This window comes from Acanthopagrus latus, chromosome 10 (assembly GCF_904848185.1).
Source record: "Acanthopagrus latus isolate v.2019 chromosome 10, fAcaLat1.1, whole genome shotgun sequence".
Taxonomy (NCBI): domain Eukaryota; kingdom Metazoa; phylum Chordata; class Actinopteri; order Spariformes; family Sparidae; genus Acanthopagrus; species Acanthopagrus latus.
Window position 1 is genome coordinate 6,492,164 of NC_051048.1, and position 18,531 is coordinate 6,510,694.

At 38.0% G+C, this 18,531-nt stretch overlaps 1 protein-coding gene and 1 long non-coding RNA gene across 2 annotated transcripts in view; one reads left to right on the top strand and one right to left on the bottom strand.

Annotated features, from left to right (window-relative positions):
• The window catches only part of LOC119027745 (obscurin-like), a 43,940-nt gene continuing 25,409 nt past the window's right edge, over positions 1-18,531 (top strand). The window contains exons 1-9 of the mRNA XM_037113177.1: positions 1-91; positions 289-321; positions 1,350-1,610; positions 2,180-2,455; positions 14,919-15,191; positions 15,358-15,657; positions 16,047-16,313; positions 16,828-17,070; positions 17,878-18,153. Of these exons, the coding sequence (XP_036969072.1) occupies positions 55-91; positions 289-321; positions 1,350-1,610; positions 2,180-2,455; positions 14,919-15,191; positions 15,358-15,657; positions 16,047-16,313; positions 16,828-17,070; positions 17,878-18,153 (1,966 nt within the window). The 5' untranslated portion in view covers positions 1-54. The remainder of the gene's footprint in view (positions 92-288; positions 322-1,349; positions 1,611-2,179; positions 2,456-14,918; positions 15,192-15,357; positions 15,658-16,046; positions 16,314-16,827; positions 17,071-17,877; positions 18,154-18,531) is intronic.
• LOC119026668 lies at positions 12,086-12,841 on the bottom strand. The gene is made up of 3 exons (XR_005077204.1): positions 12,703-12,841; positions 12,336-12,416; positions 12,086-12,227 (listed from the first exon to the last, which is right to left on the bottom strand). It is a non-coding gene; the product is annotated as an uncharacterized LOC119026668 (long non-coding RNA).

Consider the following 18,531-nt stretch of genomic DNA (forward strand, 5'->3'; position numbering starts at 1 on the left):
CTCTGCTCTCACATTTCTAAGATAGTGCCGACAGTGTCGGTGCTGGATGTGAAGATGGGGCACACTCTGCTCGCTGTGCTCGGGTTATTCTGTGAGTACATCTGTGACTTTCTATGTGATGTTCAGTATTTATATCAGTGTAGTAGTTGTGCAGACATGACCTTTGTTGCTGATTTGTCTTGGTTCAGATTGGAGGATTATGTTAAGTATATTACTCAACTATTGATGAAACTCCAGCTGGATTTTGTATTTGATTCTGGTCTAATGAAGTTTTCATCTTTATTTTAGTGCTGAATACACTCCTGTACGGACATGCTGAAGGTGACTAGTTATCTTTTCTATACTGACTGATTATGTTTGTCCTATATGTCTCCTACTGTATCACTCTTGATCGCTTGTTTTTGCAGTTGTGTTTTTCCATATATGTTTCATTCTACTCAGTGCACATTATGAAATGACTGGATTAGTGCTCAGTTGTTAAAGGAAGCTACTTGGAAAGTGGAGCTCTGCATGATACCACTGACTTCACACTGGAATAAGTTTAGTGACTGTGAAGCTACTTTAGTTTGTGTCACTGAAGCTGTGTAGAAAAAGCTGTTCACACTTGTTAGAAAGATCAAATGAACAAAACCTTATCTAACATAATATAAAATTAAAACAGGATTGTTATGACCACAGAGGTTGTTTTAAACATATGAGTATACATTGATGTATGAGTGAGTGTATGTTATCCAGGGAGCTGATTGGTTCCTACCTTGATGCTATAAGTTTAAAGGTCAGCTCTTCCCAGTTCCTGTGGGCTCTCTTCTCTCAGCCAGACTGGCAGCATGTCTGTTTGTGTTCTACATGTGTTTTTAGATAAAACCTTTAAAAATGCTTCGTTGCTGGTGGTGCTTGCGGGATGGGAAGAGTCTCATTTTAATCTGGCCCCAGGGTTGCCCTAGGCCCTGATCATGACAAATATGATACAAAAAAGTCACAAAATTAGTGAGTTTTACTGCAAAACAGTCCACGTGTTCACAGGTCATTCGTAAAGAAAGAACAAAACAATAAACCTCACTATTTATAGTGAAGTGCAGAATGTCAGTTTTGGTTTTGTATCTGATGTCCAACAGACACTTGTTGATTTAATACATGTAAGTGATGAATGGAGTGACTCGACGTCAAAGAAAAACAGGGAGGAATTATAAGACAAACTAAAGTGTCTTGAATGATCTCAGTAGTCGTAAGTCTTTTAAAACTACAAACCTCCAGAACAGTTTCAGTGCTCTTTGGCATCATTTCTGTATGTCTTAAACTTTATTTACTCTATAGACTTAATAAAACATCTCTCTACCTCTGTTACATAGATGCTGATGCAGTCCTGGAAGTTCCTGAATTCACTTGGTTTGAAGGAGAGTCGGTGACTCTGCGCTGTAAACATCGTACTACAAGACGTACGATGACAGCTTCCTTTTACAAAAATGGATCACTTATTAAAATGGACACAAACCATTGGTCATCCACAACAGGAGAATTGACATTTCGAGTGTCAGTGTCAGATGAGGGCTGGTACAAGTGTCAGTTTGCTGATGGGACAGAATCTGAAGAAAGAGAGCTGAGAGTGAAAGGTAAGAAGCTGTCTCACTGTGATGACACATTATTGTTTTAAATGTTGCACCAAGAATCCAAATGATTCGTCACAAAATCTCTAAACAACAAACATTCACTTCTTAGCTTTTCTAATTTTTCAGTTGCATTTCACTGAGTTCATCCAGTCAAGTTTTGATTCTTCTTGCAGTAGATTCAACATGAAGTCTTCATACTTCTCTTAAAATACTATCAAGTGCTGAACAACAAGTTAAGCTTTCATCTGCCTTCAATTAACCAATTAATAAACAGCCCGACAGTCTTGTCACAAGAATACTGGTGTCTGAGAGGCTGATTGCCTGATATTATTATTTCAGATATTGGGTTCACATACTATCAGTCTTTTCCTACTAGTGGTCTCCAGGAATGTGTTTAGTATTGAAACACATTATCTTGATGTGAAAAACCTTTCTCTGTTTTCTTGTTTTCTGTACTTGCAGCTGTTTGTGGTGTCAAAATTGTTCAACACATCAGTTCATTGTAAAAACATTACAACATTTTTGATGACATGTTTGTGACAGTTATTTCCTTGTGTTTCCCAACCAAACAGCAGGTAGACGTAGAGTCACACTGACAGCAGACAGGACAATCATACCACTGGGGGGCAACGTGACACTGACATGTTCTGTGGAGGATCCTGCTGGATTCAAATATGACTGGTTCAGACAGAAGTCAGACTATTCTGGAAAAACTTTTCTTTACACTGAGAATTTTGATGAATCAAACAGAGTTATCTCACAAGGAGGCAAATACACCTGCAGAGGATGGAGAAGAGAACCATATGTCGTCACACCTGATAGTAATGAAGTCGTCATTTATGAAACTGGTGAGTTTAGTATTTTCTAATGGAATAAACAACCTACAGTCTTTATGTTCTTAAACAACGTCCAAAGTGTGAAGGGAAAGTGATTGTTAGTCATGTTAGTCCAGTAACTCTCACTTTTCTGAAAACAAATAAAAAAAACTGTTTAAATCTCCTTCATCATGCCAACAATGAGCTGCTGGTTTGACCTCCTTCACTTTGTTAACAGAAACAAAGATTTGATGATGCTTCCCTTATGTTGTTCAGTTTTAATGATCAATATCTGGAACTGGGAGATTTTTCATGAGGAGAAGTTTACACAGTACTGCTGCTAATACTGTAGCTGTGAACAAGAGGAAGTGGAGGCTGAGAAAACACACAGTCAGCATGTTTTGCTGGGAGTTAAACATTAATGTGATTAATGCCAAAATCACTACATGTTTTTATTTTAACCAGATTTTTACAGAGCAAACTTTAAATCCTGATGTTTGTTATGTTCATAACGTGACACTAATGGCTCATTAGCATTAGTATGACATGTTTCTCATTAAAAGACAGTCATGTTACATAACCTGCTAACATATAATGTGATAGATACATCTTGTGTTCAGAGCGCAGAGAGAAATTAAAACTCCACTGGAGGAACACAGATGATTTTAATCTTATTCAGGACATGATGGTGGTGCACTTCAGCCTCTTGTGGTCAAAATTAGTATTACAGAAAGAATCACTTGAAAGAATTAGCCTTGATTTTATCTTGAAAAATGTTTTTCACTGAGTTTGATATACAGGAAAAAAAAATCCAACCAGCCATGTTTTCACTCTTACTCACACATGAACAAAAAATATATAAACAATCTTCTGACATTTTTGTTTCCTGTCTGTGAATTGTTGAACATGAACAGTTCCAATCAAGGCTGTTGTGACTCTGCAGCCAAACTGGTCTGAAATATACAGAGGAGAGAGGATCACTCTCAGATGTGAGATCAAAGATGGAGGAGACACTGAGTGGGAGTATGAATGGAGAACAACCAGCTCAGAAAAACCTTCAAATCAAAATGAACTCAGCATTAGATCTGTTTCTGCATCCCACAGTGGAGTCTACAGGTGTAAGGGCAGAAAGAAAAGAGAAAAGTCTCCAACAGATTGGAGTGATTCCTTCATACTGACAGTATCAGACAGTAAGTCACATCACATTTCTTTCAAAGACAAAATAATACAGTTCATATATACATTTTTTCTTTTTAAAGTAAATCTTCAGTATGTACTGATTGTGCAGAATGTATTTGATCCTCTATCAACACATGTTTTCATTCATTTTTCAACAGAAGCCCAGTCTGTCCTCACTGTGTCTCCATCATGGCTGAGTGCTGGAGCCTCAGTAACTCTGAACTGCAGAGTTAAAGATCAATCTGCAGGATGGAGGTTCTACTGGTATAAGACTGTTCCTGATCCATCAGACAACTTCTACAGCTATGAGCTGCTACCTGGCAGCAGCAGTGGGACTGAACAGGATTCCTACATTGTTGATGGACAGACACACACAGCAGGATATGTGTGCAGAGCTGGAAGAGGAGATCCAGTGTTTTACACCGATTACAGTCAACCTCAGTTTGTCTGGTCTGCAGGTCAGTTTGTTTCTATTTCTTAAGAAACAGATGTTATATCAGCATCTTTTTTTAAATGTTGATAAACAAACAGTATCTTGAAAAGATTGAAATTCATTTTCTGTCTTATGATCTTGTTTCTCTTACTAGCGTCAAGCTAAACTTCACACTTTCCACCTTACTGAGAGGAATTTACTTTTTTCCTTCTGTCCTCACTCTTTAAAATAAACACAACAAGAGAGAGAGCGATATGATATCTTGGCTAAAGCCCTACTCTCATTTGCAAACAACACTTTTAGTTTGGATAATTTATATCTTCATCTGCTCACACCAGTCACTTGATTGTCTATCATTTAAAATGTATCAAAATTGTAGCAAGAGGTCAAATCAGAAATCATAATTTTAACAAAATAGTGAACTTTGTGTTGCAATAAAAACAAATTGATGCATTTTCTATCTAAAGATCTCTGTGCTCTGTTTGACCTCTTATCACATGTTGCTTTTCAGATTTTCACTCATCAGCGTCTCTCACAGTGAGTCCTGACAGAGCTCAACACTTCACCTATCGTCCTGTCTCACTGAGCTGTGAGGGAAACTCTACTGAGTGGAGAGTGAGGAGGTCACCTGAGAACAGATACCTGTCAGACTGCTCCACCTGGAGGACAATGACTGGATCTACATGCAAACTAAAGACTTACTGGCTCAGTGATGCAGTGTACTGGTGTGAGTCTGGATCAGGGGAGTTCAGCAACTCAGTCAACATCACTATACAGAGTATGATTTTATTATATTTAGTTTTTCTTTGACTTCTTATTTCAAACCTGCCATTGTGTGTTGAGGAGTACAGCACACTGACATGTTAAGAGTTCTGCCCAACACTCTGCTTCATGATCTCTCTAGTAATGAATTGTTTTCACTTAATAAACATAGTTAAGTATTTAATCACACTGTAATTTTAACCTTTATAAATATAGAATATAGATTTGTGGCTGATGTGTTCTTCAGTTTTTAGGTCCATGATCACCATTTAAAGTCCAGTGTGAAGGATTTAGTGACATTTAGCTGTGAGGTTGCAGATTCAGCAGCTGAAAGGGTTCTTGAACAGTAAGACACACAAGGTGTATGAAGATAAAACATCAGATTTATGATCTCTGTTAAATCAATGAGAAAAGTCAAAGAAATAAAGCCAGCATGTATCTTTTCTCATCTCTCTACATCCACTCATTCTCAAGTTCCTCGACCAGCTGATCTCTGACTGAAACCTCGTATTCTTTGACTGTTTAACAGATGAAAATATGATCCTGCTGAGCCCTGCCCGTCCTGTGACTGAGGGAGATTCTGTTAGTCTGAGCTGCAAATTAAGACGACAAACATTTGACTCCACTGTGTTTTTCTATCACAATGAGAAAGTCATTCAAAGTGACACCAGATGGGAGATAAATATCTCTGCAGTGTCAAAGTCAGATGAAGGATTCTACAAGTGTCAACACTCAGGACAAGAGTCAGCACAGAGCTGGATGTCAGTTCAGGGTGAGTAGGATTAAAATGATTCTTCCATTTTCTTTCTGTAAACTGTGTTTCTGCCTGAGAAACAAACTTTGAATACTGAACTGAGTTTGAAGCAGCATCATTTCAGATAACTTCCTCTGATAGATTCAGTAGAAAGAATGTTTCCTTTGAGCTGAAGAAAATCTCCATCATGATTTATTGTGAAGAGCTGATTTCACACTGTATTCTGACATGTTGGTATATATTTTACTGTCAGTGTTTACTTGTGTATCACAACATGTGTGAAGTTGAAACAGGGATCTTCATTGTGTCTGTTCATGTGTATTTATACCTCTGAACAACAACTGTGATATTTATTAAAGCATTTTGTAAATTCAGTGTTAGAAACATGTTCTATAAGTTTGTTAACAGTTATTATGTGTTATTTATTCCAGCAGTGTCCAGGCCTGAACACTCTTCATTTCCTGTTCTGTTGATTGTTGGACTGATTTGTGGAATCGTTCTTATTCTTCTTCTGCTCCTGTTGTATCGCTACAGAGCGTCCAAGTGTGAGACCTTCTTCTTCTGTTATTAGATGTTTTGTGTTTATGTTGAATAGAAATACAGACACATTCTGATCTGATGAGATAGAACAGCAGTACAACAACTCACAATACAAAACCATGTAACAACAAATCTTCATCTTTTTACAGATACATGCTTCAAGAGGTTGGTGCAAAACTGTTTGTCACATTTGAACATAACAAGACGTTCAATGTTCCTGTTTATTACATGTTTTGTATTTGTTTCTTGTTTTAGGCCGATCCAGTCTGAGAGCTCCAACACAGATCAGAATGAGGCTCAGTGCAGCACATACGACTCTCTTCTCCATGGTAAACATGCAGTAATCTTGGTATATTCACACTTCTAGAGGCCACACATGACCTGAGGATCCTGTTTTTAAGTGTAACATGACAATAGGACTCTGACTGTGTCTTGTTTTCTCTGCTCTGTAGGTGATGTCTGTCTGTATGAAACAATCAAACGCTCTAAAGACACTGAAAATGGTGCAGTTTATACCTTTTATTAACATGAACATTACATTAGAAATGCAGCATCTTCATGATTTAAACAAACTGATTCCAAGTGATCGATATAAAATCCTAAATATGTACATTTCAGTTGCAGGTGGATCCCAGGACGTCACATATTCTTCGATTGAACAAGAAGAAGGTTGAGTGACTAAATACAATCAGAAAATAGAAATACTTTTTTTTTTCCTGCATGGATTCATGTGATTGTCTTCACAGGGCTGCAACATACACCAGAGGAACCAGTTTACTCTAATGTGAGGACATGAGCTGCAGGGACCGTCAGTCATCGTAACACTGCAGGTAACTATGAGTGCTCGTGCAGTTGATTTTCTACCACTAGGTGTCACCAGGGGTGGAAATGTACAAATCTAATTGGTGATCAAATTTGATTCTAAAGTGTTTTGATTTTCATTTAAATATCAGACACTGCTGTATTGTCATGAAACAAACACAAAAGGATCCAACTTTTCCTTTATTTTTATTCTACCTGTCAATCCATCTCTTCATCCATAAAGCTGTGCAGAGCAGATGTGTCGTACAGAATAACGTCAGAAATCATTGTTACACTGTATCTTTGTTTTCTGTGGTTTTCTTCCAGCTCTGTGAGGAGAGAGGAGAGGAGCAAGAGGAAAATGGTTGACAGCATTTCATTAGACTGCTGTAGAAATATGAGACATGCTCAGTATTCTGTACAGTTAATTTGTTAGCAGATGATGTCAAATAATGGCTTCATGTGGATTTTATTATTGTCTCTTTTAGCACAAGACTACTGAAGCAGAATCCCTGTTTTATTTACACACTTCATCATTACTTTTCATTTTTACAGTTGTGTTGTCACCTTTTGTTTTTGTTCAGTGTTTGTAGGAAACATTGAATGCAACTTTGATACAATATGTTTGAGCTTGTGTAGCAGGTACCAGCTTTAAAGTCAGCGTCTTTGTTAAGTGTTAGATCAGGATAGACGTCAACACTGACTTTTGATAGAAGTAATAATCTGCTATCAAACAACATCTCCTATTGCACGTACAGTATGTCTGTTTTCTCTCTGTCATTTTCAAGTAACTGAGGTGTATTGTGTGTATTTTTTCACCTCAAAGTATCTTATATTCATCGTATTTTAAAATCTATTGAATATTTTATATATATGATATACTTTTGCATCAATAAACAGTTTGTTTTCCAGCAGTAAGCTGTCAGTTGTGTGTTTAATTCCTTTTTTGACTGCACAGCCAAACTGCCACAGAGCCCTGTAGCAATGATCATGTCCCTTAATGTCAGTGTGTCTTAAAGTGTTGATCTTTTTCATCCAAACATCCTGCTGGTTCACATTTGGAAACTTCAAGACATCTATGTAACTTGTACACATGTACAGTGTGTACCTTCAGTGAGAGGGTAGGATCACAGCGTTACAAACATGTTGACTTCAACATACAAGTTTTCAACACACAACATGGTTATAACATAATGAGTTTAGTCTGTAGTCAGCAGAGAGATTTATGACAGTGTTATTGCACTCAGGAACTGTGGGGGCGCCAAATTGAACAAAATTTTAATTTTATTTTGAATTACTGCAAAATGACCTGATCTGACCTGACTTCTTGCATAGACTGTAACGTGTATCTGGATGTACTTGATATGGATCCTGTTTAATCGGTTGTGAATCACCGACATCAGCGTTGGGTCACTTCAGCACTGGACAGCTCCTCTGAGACTAACAGCAGACTAACAGACGGTGAAGCAGCTTCAGCACCGGACAGCGACACCATCTGTTCATCTGCTCCTGTGCTGCCTCAAGATTGCCACTAGGTGTCTCACAAGCCTGAGGCAGTTTCAACCTGAAGTTACTGACATTTCCAGCAAACTGTGCTGCGTCCCTTCACACAGCTACTTCTCCCTCAACAGCTTCAAGGGACCACGTACAGTATGAGCAAACACAACTCTGAAGGACCAAACCCAAGAGACTCCTGAACCACTTCCCTAATGGCTCAACATCTGCAGGTGAACCGTCATCTCAGTCCTTTAAACTCCAGACAATCAGTGTGTAACACAGTCTTCAATGTCTGGTGCAGCACTGAGCTGTACAGGGAGTCTTCTTCTTCTTAAATGTAATACAGTGTACCAGTGTGAGTTTACCAGGTAACATTGATAAGGAGATGTGATTTAAGTTAATACAGAGACAGGTCAATGAAACTTCTTGAACTTTATTTTAAATGAACATCATCAGGATGATGAGTAAGTCAGTCAGTGTACTTGATAGACTCCAGTCACTGTGCAGGTGAAATAAAAGCTTTTTCCACAGATCACCACAGGGGGGATTCAAACCACACTAACTGATACTGACACAATGCATGTGCTGCTTTTTACCTCTGAGAGGAGGGCGGCTGTAGTGAAGTCACAGGATGTCAAGTCAAGGTTACCTGAGAGCCTCATTCTCAAAGAGTTGGAGTTCTCTCTAAGTGATAATAACTCTGTCAACTTCTCTTGTTTTACACTTTTCATGTTCTTTGACTCTGTCACAGGTGAAAATGTCCCCCTGTTTTACTCCCCTCAGTTTCTACCACAAGAGAAAAAAAAAATAACGCTTCTAAGGTGTGAATGATGTCACTGTCTAATTCTTAGTATCTCAGCATCACGTCATCATGTTTGAAATGGAACTGGAAACATATTTCAGTCATGCTGATGAGATCTGGTTTTCTATGTTGCTCTCAAGACACTCTACAGTTTAGTATTTTGTTAATTTGATTAGATTTTCCCTCATTATTATCCTATTTAATATCTGGAGTCATCGTAGTAACATGAGACAAAAACAACAGATATCTTTACTGCATCTGATCAGGCTGCAGCTCACAGGCCAGGTTACGTCTTCAAGATACAAAGTTGTCAAACATTGACAGCTAATATAATACTTTGGCCTTTTTAGATAAAATCTGAAGACACCTGATTGATAAACTATTCTAACTTGTCAATATTTAATTCTTTAACTGAATTAAACACCACTTTGAAAACTTAAGAAATTCTCTGTTCTGAGGTCAAACAAAATTTTCTGTATTACTCTGGTGAGTATTTGCTGATGTAGTATTTGTACACATAACACGGGTCAACAACAACACACAAACAAACTGTCATTTACGGCATAAAATGCACAAATATACCTGCAATAAAATGTTAGTACGTGGTCACTCAGTTTAAAGGCAGTACTGTAGAGGTGTGTGTCTCCTCCCCTCAGCACAGAATCTTTACATGGTCTCAGTTTCGGGTGGTTTTGCCACAACTTCAGCCACAGGAAGTGACTGAACTCTGAGACCAACAGTTCTCATGAACAGAAGTGAGCATGAAGAGAGCAGAAAGCTCCCCTCTGTTCTATTGTCTCTCATTATTCACTACTACTTTGACATCATGAGTTACTGAGCGTAGACTGACGAGGGAAAATGGAATTTAATTGATTTTGGCGTAATTCTGTAAAATAACAAAATGTGATAAAGGTGGAGGTAGCTAAATACTTCTGACTGCACTGTGTGTCCACACAACACAAACCCTCACTGAAATACAGCATAACATGTACAGATAGATAACAATAACATGTTAGTGTGATGTAATGTGATTAAATCCAATGATCTTGTGTATTTGGATATGAAATTAGGATGAGGAACAAACCTTTGCAATAGAGATGAGCTGATAATTTATTCACAGTGGTCTGGAAGCGTAAAGGTGTCAAAGGATGCTGCGGTCAAAGCCGCTGCAGCTCTTTGTGTGAAAGGTAAGAACAGAGTGAGAACTGCACTCAGACGAGGAAGTTGATGAAAAACTCTGCTCTCACATTTCTAAGATAGTGCCGACAGTGTCGGTGCTGGATGTGAAGATGGGGCACACTCTGCTCGCTGTGCTCGGGTTATTCTGTGAGTACATCTGTGACTTTCTATGTGATGTTCAGTATTTATATCAGTGTAGTAGTTGTGCAGACATGACCTTTGTTGCTGATTTGTCTTGGTTCAGATTGGAGGATTATGTTAAGTATATTACTCAACTATTGATGAAACTCCAGCTGGATTTTGTATTTGATTCTGGTCTAATGAAGTTTTCATCTTTATTGTAGTGCTGAATACACTCCTGTACGGACATGCTGAAGGTGACTAGTTATCTTTTCTATTCTGACTGATTATGTTTGTCCTATATGTCTCCTACTGTATCACTCTTGATCACTTGTTTTTGCAGTTGTGTTTTTCCATATATGTTTCATTTTACTCAGTGCACATTATGAAATGACTGGATTAGTGCTCAGTTGTTAAAGGAAGCTACTTGGAAAGTGGAGCTCTGCATGATACCACTGACTTCACACTGGAATAAGTTTAGTGACTGTGAAGCTACTTTAGTTTGGTTCACTGAAGCTGTGTAGAAAAAGCTGTTCACACTTGTTAGAAAGATCAAATGAACAAAACCTTATCTAACATAATACAAATGATGAGTCTGTTACCTATTTGATCATTTAACAGGGCAGAATTATAGAGAAGAAGATCACTCTGATGAGGGGAACAAACCAACAGGTGATACAGTCTCTTCCAACAGTCTGTCACTGACTGACTCATGTTGTGCAGTGACATGGTGTGTTTGCTGCCTCATGCTGTGTTTCTTGGTATTACCTCTGGGAGCTGCAACAGTCACAAGTTGCCAAATGCTTCACACACAGATGGCTGACAAATTATAAACCAAACTGAAGTGTCTTGAATAATTTAAGTAGTTGTAAGTCTTTAAAAAGTATAAACAGTTTCAATGCTCTTGCTGGAATCATTTCTGTATGTGTTTAAAATGTATCACTCTATCTCCATGTATGAGCAATAAAATCACTGTTAACTGTATCCAGCAGCTCTGTAAAGTTATTGTTAATATCACCAAGTGTAGCAGCAACAGTATTACTTATTTATAAGCCATGTTGATACAGTCATGTTTTGCACTGTGTGTGAATGATGTATGATAAACTCAATCTTGTTTTCAGGTCCTGCAACTTAAAGCAGATGGCTCAGAGCACTTAATACACTGCAGCTTAAAGAATGCTGCAAATAGATGAAACTTGAGCAAATAAAGTGAAGTTGACATTCTAATTCTAGATTTCACAAACTGATTTCATTATTTCAGATATTGGGTACATGTACTATCAGCCTTTTACTACTAGTGGTCTCTAGAAATGTGTTTAGTACTGACACATATTTATCTTGATGTGAACAACTTTTCTCTGTTTTCTTGTGTTTTCTGTACTTGCAGCTGTTTGTGGTGTCAAAATTGTTCAGCACAAGTTCATTGAAACAATAAGTGTTTTTACATTGTGTTATGTAAAAATGTAAAAACATTTTTGATGTCATGTCCATGACAGTCATTTCTTTATTTTATTGTGTTTCTAAACCAAACAGCAGGTAGACGTTCAGTCACGCTGACAGCAGACAGGACAATCATACCACTGGGGGGCAGCGTGACACTGACATGTTCTGTGGAGGATCCTGCTGGATTCAGATATCAGTGGTTCAGACAGACGACAGACTCTTCAGGAACTACTCTTCTTCAGACGGAAAATGTTGATGAATCAAACAGAGTTATCTCACAAGGAGGGAAATACACCTGCAGAGGATTGAGAAGTGAACCACATGTCATCACACCTGAAAGTAATACAGTCGTCATTTATGAAACTGGTGAGTTTAGTATTTTCTAATGGAATAAACAACTTACAGTCTTTATGTTCTTAAACAACATCCAAAGTGTGAAGAGAAAGTGATTGTTAGTCATGTTAGTCCAATAACTCTGACTTTTCTGAAAGAAAGAGGGAAACGAGAGAAGATAAATCTTTAAATCTCCTTCTTCATGGCAAGAATGTGCTACTGGTTTGACCTTGTTCAATTTGTCAGACACAATCAAATCAAATCGATTTTATTTATATAGCCCAAAATCACAATCACATCACTTCAATGGGCTTTACAATCTGTGCAGTGAACAACAAAATGTTTCCTGTTTTTCCAAACCAAACAGCAGGTAGACGTTCAGTCACGCTGACAGCAGACAGGACAATCATACCACTGGGGGGCAACGTGACACTGACATGTTCTGTGGAGGATCCTGCTGGATTCAAATATCAGTGGTTCAGACAGACGACAGACTCTTCTGGAAAAACTTCTCTTCAGACCGAAAATGTTGAAGAATCATTTAGAGTTATCTCACAAGGAGGGAAATACATCTGCAGAGGATGGAGAAGTGAACCACATGTCGTCACACCTGATAGTAATGAAGTCATCATTTATGAAACTGGTGAGTTTAGTATTTTCTAATGGAATAAACAACATACAGTCTTTATGTTCTTAAACAATGACCAAAGTGTGAAGGGAAAGTAATTGTTTGTCATGTTAGTCCAGTAACTCTCACTTTTCTGAAAACAAAAAAAGAAACATATTTAAATCTCCTTCATCATGTCAACAATGGGCTACTGGTTTAACATAAGGTCAAACTAATGTGTAAACATATACTATCAAAGAGTTGAGGATGCTTCCTTTATGTTGTGCAGTTTTATAATAAAATATCTGGAATTGGGTGAAAGACGTAGAGCTGAATGTAGGATTCATGGACTGTTTCCTTTGACATCAAACTCTGTTCTGCCGAATGTTTTCCAGTGCTTGAGATTGCTTTGTCTTGTTTAATTCTAGAGTTAGACAGGTGGAATGGAACATGTAGTAGAAATTCTCCTGGTGAGGTTGAGAGTTGCTAAGTCTCTGAAGAATTTTAGACTTCAGTGTATCAATCCAATCTCTTTAATAAAACGCAGCGTGGGAAAGCAAAAGCGTTCTCGCCCGTCCTCTAAAATGTTACCACTGAAATACAGAAACAGAGGAGATTACCTTCATTTACAAGAGACATAAATCATTTTCTCTCCAAAAAATGATCCTTTGATGTTACAGTTTATCATGTCTTTCCCAGGAAATTGACCCTTTGATACTTTAGATAGGACAGTAAATGTCATCTTATCTACATATCTGTATCCTCCCATATGGACAATGTGCCCCACCTGTGGCTCTCTGACACCTCAAGCAAACTGACATTCTCCCCTCCTCCTCTCACATCCTGCTCCTGTCTTTACATCTCATTGATCACTGACAGGAAAACTATGTAATTTCTTGTTTTTTTACAAACCTGTGTTGTTTTGTTAAATTATCAAAACATTTGGACAGACAGTGATGGCAGATCAACATCTTTCCTAAGTATCTCCTTTTTTTATCTAGTGCCAATCATCTTTTGTAAGGAGATTGTTCATGAGGAAAAGTTTACACAGTGCTGCTGCTAATACTGTAGCTGTGAACAAGAGGAAGTGGAGGCTGAGAAAACACACAATCAGCATGTTGTGCTGGGAGTTAAACATTAATGTTATTAATGCCAAAATCACTACATGTTTTTATTTTAACCAGATTTTAAGCAGAAGAATCTCTCAATCCTGATGTTGAAAATATGTTGATGTGTTCATGAAGGCATTTTACCAAACTGTAGAATCCAACCTGCATGATAAACTAGATATTAGACACAAGACTAACAAAGAGGGATAATGAAAATGTTCTTCCATATTGCTGTGGTCAAAACTGTCTGAACTAAATGATTTGATGTTTGAAATGTTTGCTGCAGAACAGCATGCATTCACATAATGAACACAGTGATTATAACAGAAGATGATGCATTTTATCTGTTCAGTGTTTAATCCTGTTTGAATCTCAACTGTGTATTTTCATGTCAACAGTATCCAACATTAACGTTTGGACATTAATGTTGCAAATTTAAGTCTTACAGTTCGGGTATTTCTTGTCTGTAGGGGCTGCACTATATAAACTAAAATAAATCACAGTGACATTAATTTCCTTTTTGATGTCTTTGTTCTAAATCAAACAGCAAACAGACCAAAGGCTGAACTGAGGGCTGATGACAGAGACATTCCTGTAGGGGGCAGTGTGACCCTGACCTGCTCTGTGAAGCCATCATCATCTGGTTGGAAATACTTCTGGTACAGAGGAGAGAAAACACCTGAACCTCTGAGCTCTCAACTCTCAGCTGGACCAATCACAGTCTCAGAGGGAGGAGTCTACTGGTGCAGAGGAGGAAGAGGAGATCCAGTTTACTACACAGAGTACAGTGATCCAGTCACTGTCAACAAAAAGGGTGAGTTTGACATTTTATATATATTGTATTTCTATTTGTTCATTGATTAGAAATAAGACGTGATGTAAATTTAACTTTGTGTCATTTTTTGTTTCCTTTCTGTGAATTCTTGAACTTGAACAGTTCCAAACAAGGCTGTTGTGACTCTGCAGCCAAACTGGTCTGAAATATACAGAGGAGAGAGGATCACTCTCAGATGTGAGATCCAGGGAGGTGGAGATAATAAATGGACATATGAATGGACTAAAGATGACGTCAACACACTTTCAACATTCAGTGAATACAGGATTACCAGTGCTACTTGGGCTGATGGTGGAAAATACAGATGTATGGGAAGAAGAGACGCATATTCCTTAACACGGTGGAGTGATCCCGTAATACTGACAGTATCAGACAGTAAGTCACATCACATTTCTTTCAAAGTGAAGATTATACAGTTCATTAAAAGGCTGTTTTGGTTTATATATATTCAAAGTAAATCTTCAGTATGTACCGATTGTGCAGAATGTATTTGATCCTCTATCAACACATGTTTTCATTCTGAAAACTCATTTTTCAACAGAAGCCCAGTCTGTCCTCACTGTGTCTCCATCATGGCTGAGTGCTGGAGCCTCAGTAACTCTGAACTGCAGAGTTAAAGATCAATCTTCAGGATGGAGGTTCTACTGGTATAAGACTGTTCCTGATCCATCAGACAACTTCTACAGCTATGAGCTGCTACCTGGCAGCAGCAGTGGGACTGAACAGGATTCCTACATTGTTGATGGACAGACACACACAGCAGGATATGTGTGCAGAGCTGGAAGAGGAGATCCAGTGTTTTACACTGATTACAGTCAACCTCAGTTTGTCTGGTCTGCAGGTCAGTTTGTTTCTGTCTCTTAAGAAACAGATGTTGTATCAGCTCTGTTCATTGTCTAAAGGCTGATAAACATACAATATCTTGAAAAAAAAGTCATTTAATTTACTGTGGTCTCATGATCTTGACTCTCTCACTAGCATCAAGCTAAACTTCACACTTTCCACCCAACTGGATGGAATTGACTTGTTTCCTTCTGTCCTCACTCTTTAACAGAAAACACAATAAGAGAGAGAGAGAGAGAGAGAGAGAGAGAGAGAGATGATATCTTGGCTAAAACTTTACTCTCTTTTGCAAAATGTACTTTTAGTCTGGATACTTCAGATGTTCTTACTGTTTACAGCAGCTGTAGTCACTTAGTCACTGACCTCTTATCACATGTTGTTTTTCAGATTTTTACTCATCAGCGTCTCTCACAGTGAGTCCTGACAGAGCTCAACACTTCACCTCTGACTCTGTCTCACTGAGCTGTGAGGGAAACTCTACTGAGTGGAGAGTGATGAGGTCACCTGAGAACAGATACCTGTCAGACTGCTCCACCTGGAGGACAATGACTGGATCTACATGCAAACTAAAGATTAACTGGCTCAGTGATGCAGTGTACTGGTGTGAGTCTGGATCAGGAGAGTTCAGCAACTCAGTCAACATCACTATACTGAGTATGATTTTATTATATTTAGTTTTTCTTTGACTTCTTATTTCAAACATCCCATTGTGTGTTGAGGAGTACAGCACACTGACATGTTAAGAGTTCTGCCCAACACTCTGCTTCATGATCTCTCTAGTAATGAATTGTTTTCACTTAATAAACATAGTTAAGTATTTGATCACACTGTGATTTTAACCATGTATAAATATAGAATATAGATTTGTGGCTGATGTGTTCTTCAGTTTTTAGGTCCATGATCACCATTTAAAGTCCAGTGTGAAGGATTTAGTGACATTTAGCTGTGAGGTTGCAGATTCAGCAGCTGAAAGGGTTCTTGAACAGTAAGACACACAAGGTGTATGAAGATAAAACATCAGATTTATGATCTCTGTTAAATCAATGAGAAAAGTCAAAGAAATAAAGCCAGCATGTATCTTTTCTCATCTCTCTACATCCACTCATTCTCAAGTTCCTCGACCAGCTGATCTCTGACTGAAACCTCGTATTCTTTGACTGTTTAACAGATGAAAGTATGATCCTGCTGAGCCCTGCCCGTCCTGTGACTGAGGGAGATTCTGTTAGTCTGAGCTGCAAATTAAGAAGTCAAACATTTGACTCCACTGTGTTTTTCTATCACAATGAGAAAGTCATTCAAAGTGACACCAGATGGGAGTTAAATATCTCTGCAGTGTCAAAGTCAGATGAAGGATTCTACAAGTGTCAACACTCAGGACAAGAGTCAGCACAGAGCTGGATGTCAGTTCAGGGTGAGTAGGATTAAAATGATTCTTCCATTTTCTTTCTGTAAACTGTGTTTCTGTCTGAGAAACAAACTTTGAATACTTCACTGAGTTTGAAGCAGCATCATTTCAGATAACTTCCCCTGATGGCTTCGGTAACAAGGAATGTGTCATAAGAAAATCTCCATCATGATTTATTGCAACGAGCTGATTTCACACTGTATTCTGACATGTTGGTATATTTTGTACTGTCAGTGTTTACTTGTGTATCACAACATTGAAACAGAGATCTTCAGTGTATCTGTTCGTGTGTATTCATACCTCTGAACAACAACTGTGATATTTATTAAAGCACTTTCTAAATTCAGTTTGAGAGACATGTTATATAAGTTTAGGAACAGAAAATGCTGCAAATAAATTAAACTTAAGCAAATCAAGAAACACATTCACAGATGAGACACTAGGGAAACTGAAGACTGACAAATATGTTGACCAGTTGTCAGTGATATTGACAAGCTTATTTTAGATTTCACAAACTGATTGCCTGATTTGATTATTTCAGATTTTGGTACATGTACTATCAGCCTTTTACTACTAGTGGGCTCTAGAAATATGTTTAGTATTGAATCATATTTATCTTGATGTGAACAACTTTTCTCTGTTTTTTTTGTCTTTTCTGTACTTGCAGCTGTTTGTGGTGTCAACATTGTTCAACTCAACAATCCATTGAAACAATAACTGTTTTCATTGTGCTATGTAAAAATATACAAGCATCTTTGATGTCATGTCCATGTCAGTTATTTCCTTGTTTTATCTTTTTTCTAAACCAAACAGCAGGTAGACGTTCAGTCACGCTGACAGCAGACAGGACAATCATACCACTGGGGGGCAGCGTGACACTGACATGTACTGTGGAGGATCCTGCTGGATTCAGATATCAGTGGTTCAGACAGACCTCAGACTCTTCTGGAAAAACTTCTCTTCAGACCGAAAATGTTGATGAATCAAACAGAGTTATCTCACAAGGAGGCAAATACACCTGCAGAGGATTGAGAAGTGAACCACATGTCTTCTTACCTGATAGTAATGCAGTCATCATTTATGAAACTGGTGAGTTTAGTATCTTCTAGTGGAATAAACAACCTACAGTCTTTATTTTCTTAAACAACGTCCAAAGTGTGAAGAGAAAGTGATTGTTAGTCATGTTAGTCCAGTAACTCTCACTTTTCTGACAAACAGAAAACTGTTTAAATCTCCTTCATCATGTCAACAATGGGCTACTGGTTTGACCTCCCTCACTTTGTTAACAGAAACAAAGATTTGATGATGCTTCCTTTACGTTGTTCAGTTTTATTAATCAATATCTTGAATTGGGAGATTTTTCATGAGGAAAAGTTTACACAGTGCTGCTGCTAATACTGTAGCTGTGAACAAGAGGAAGTGGAGGCTGAGAAAACACACAGTCAGCATGTTGTGCTGGGAGTTAAA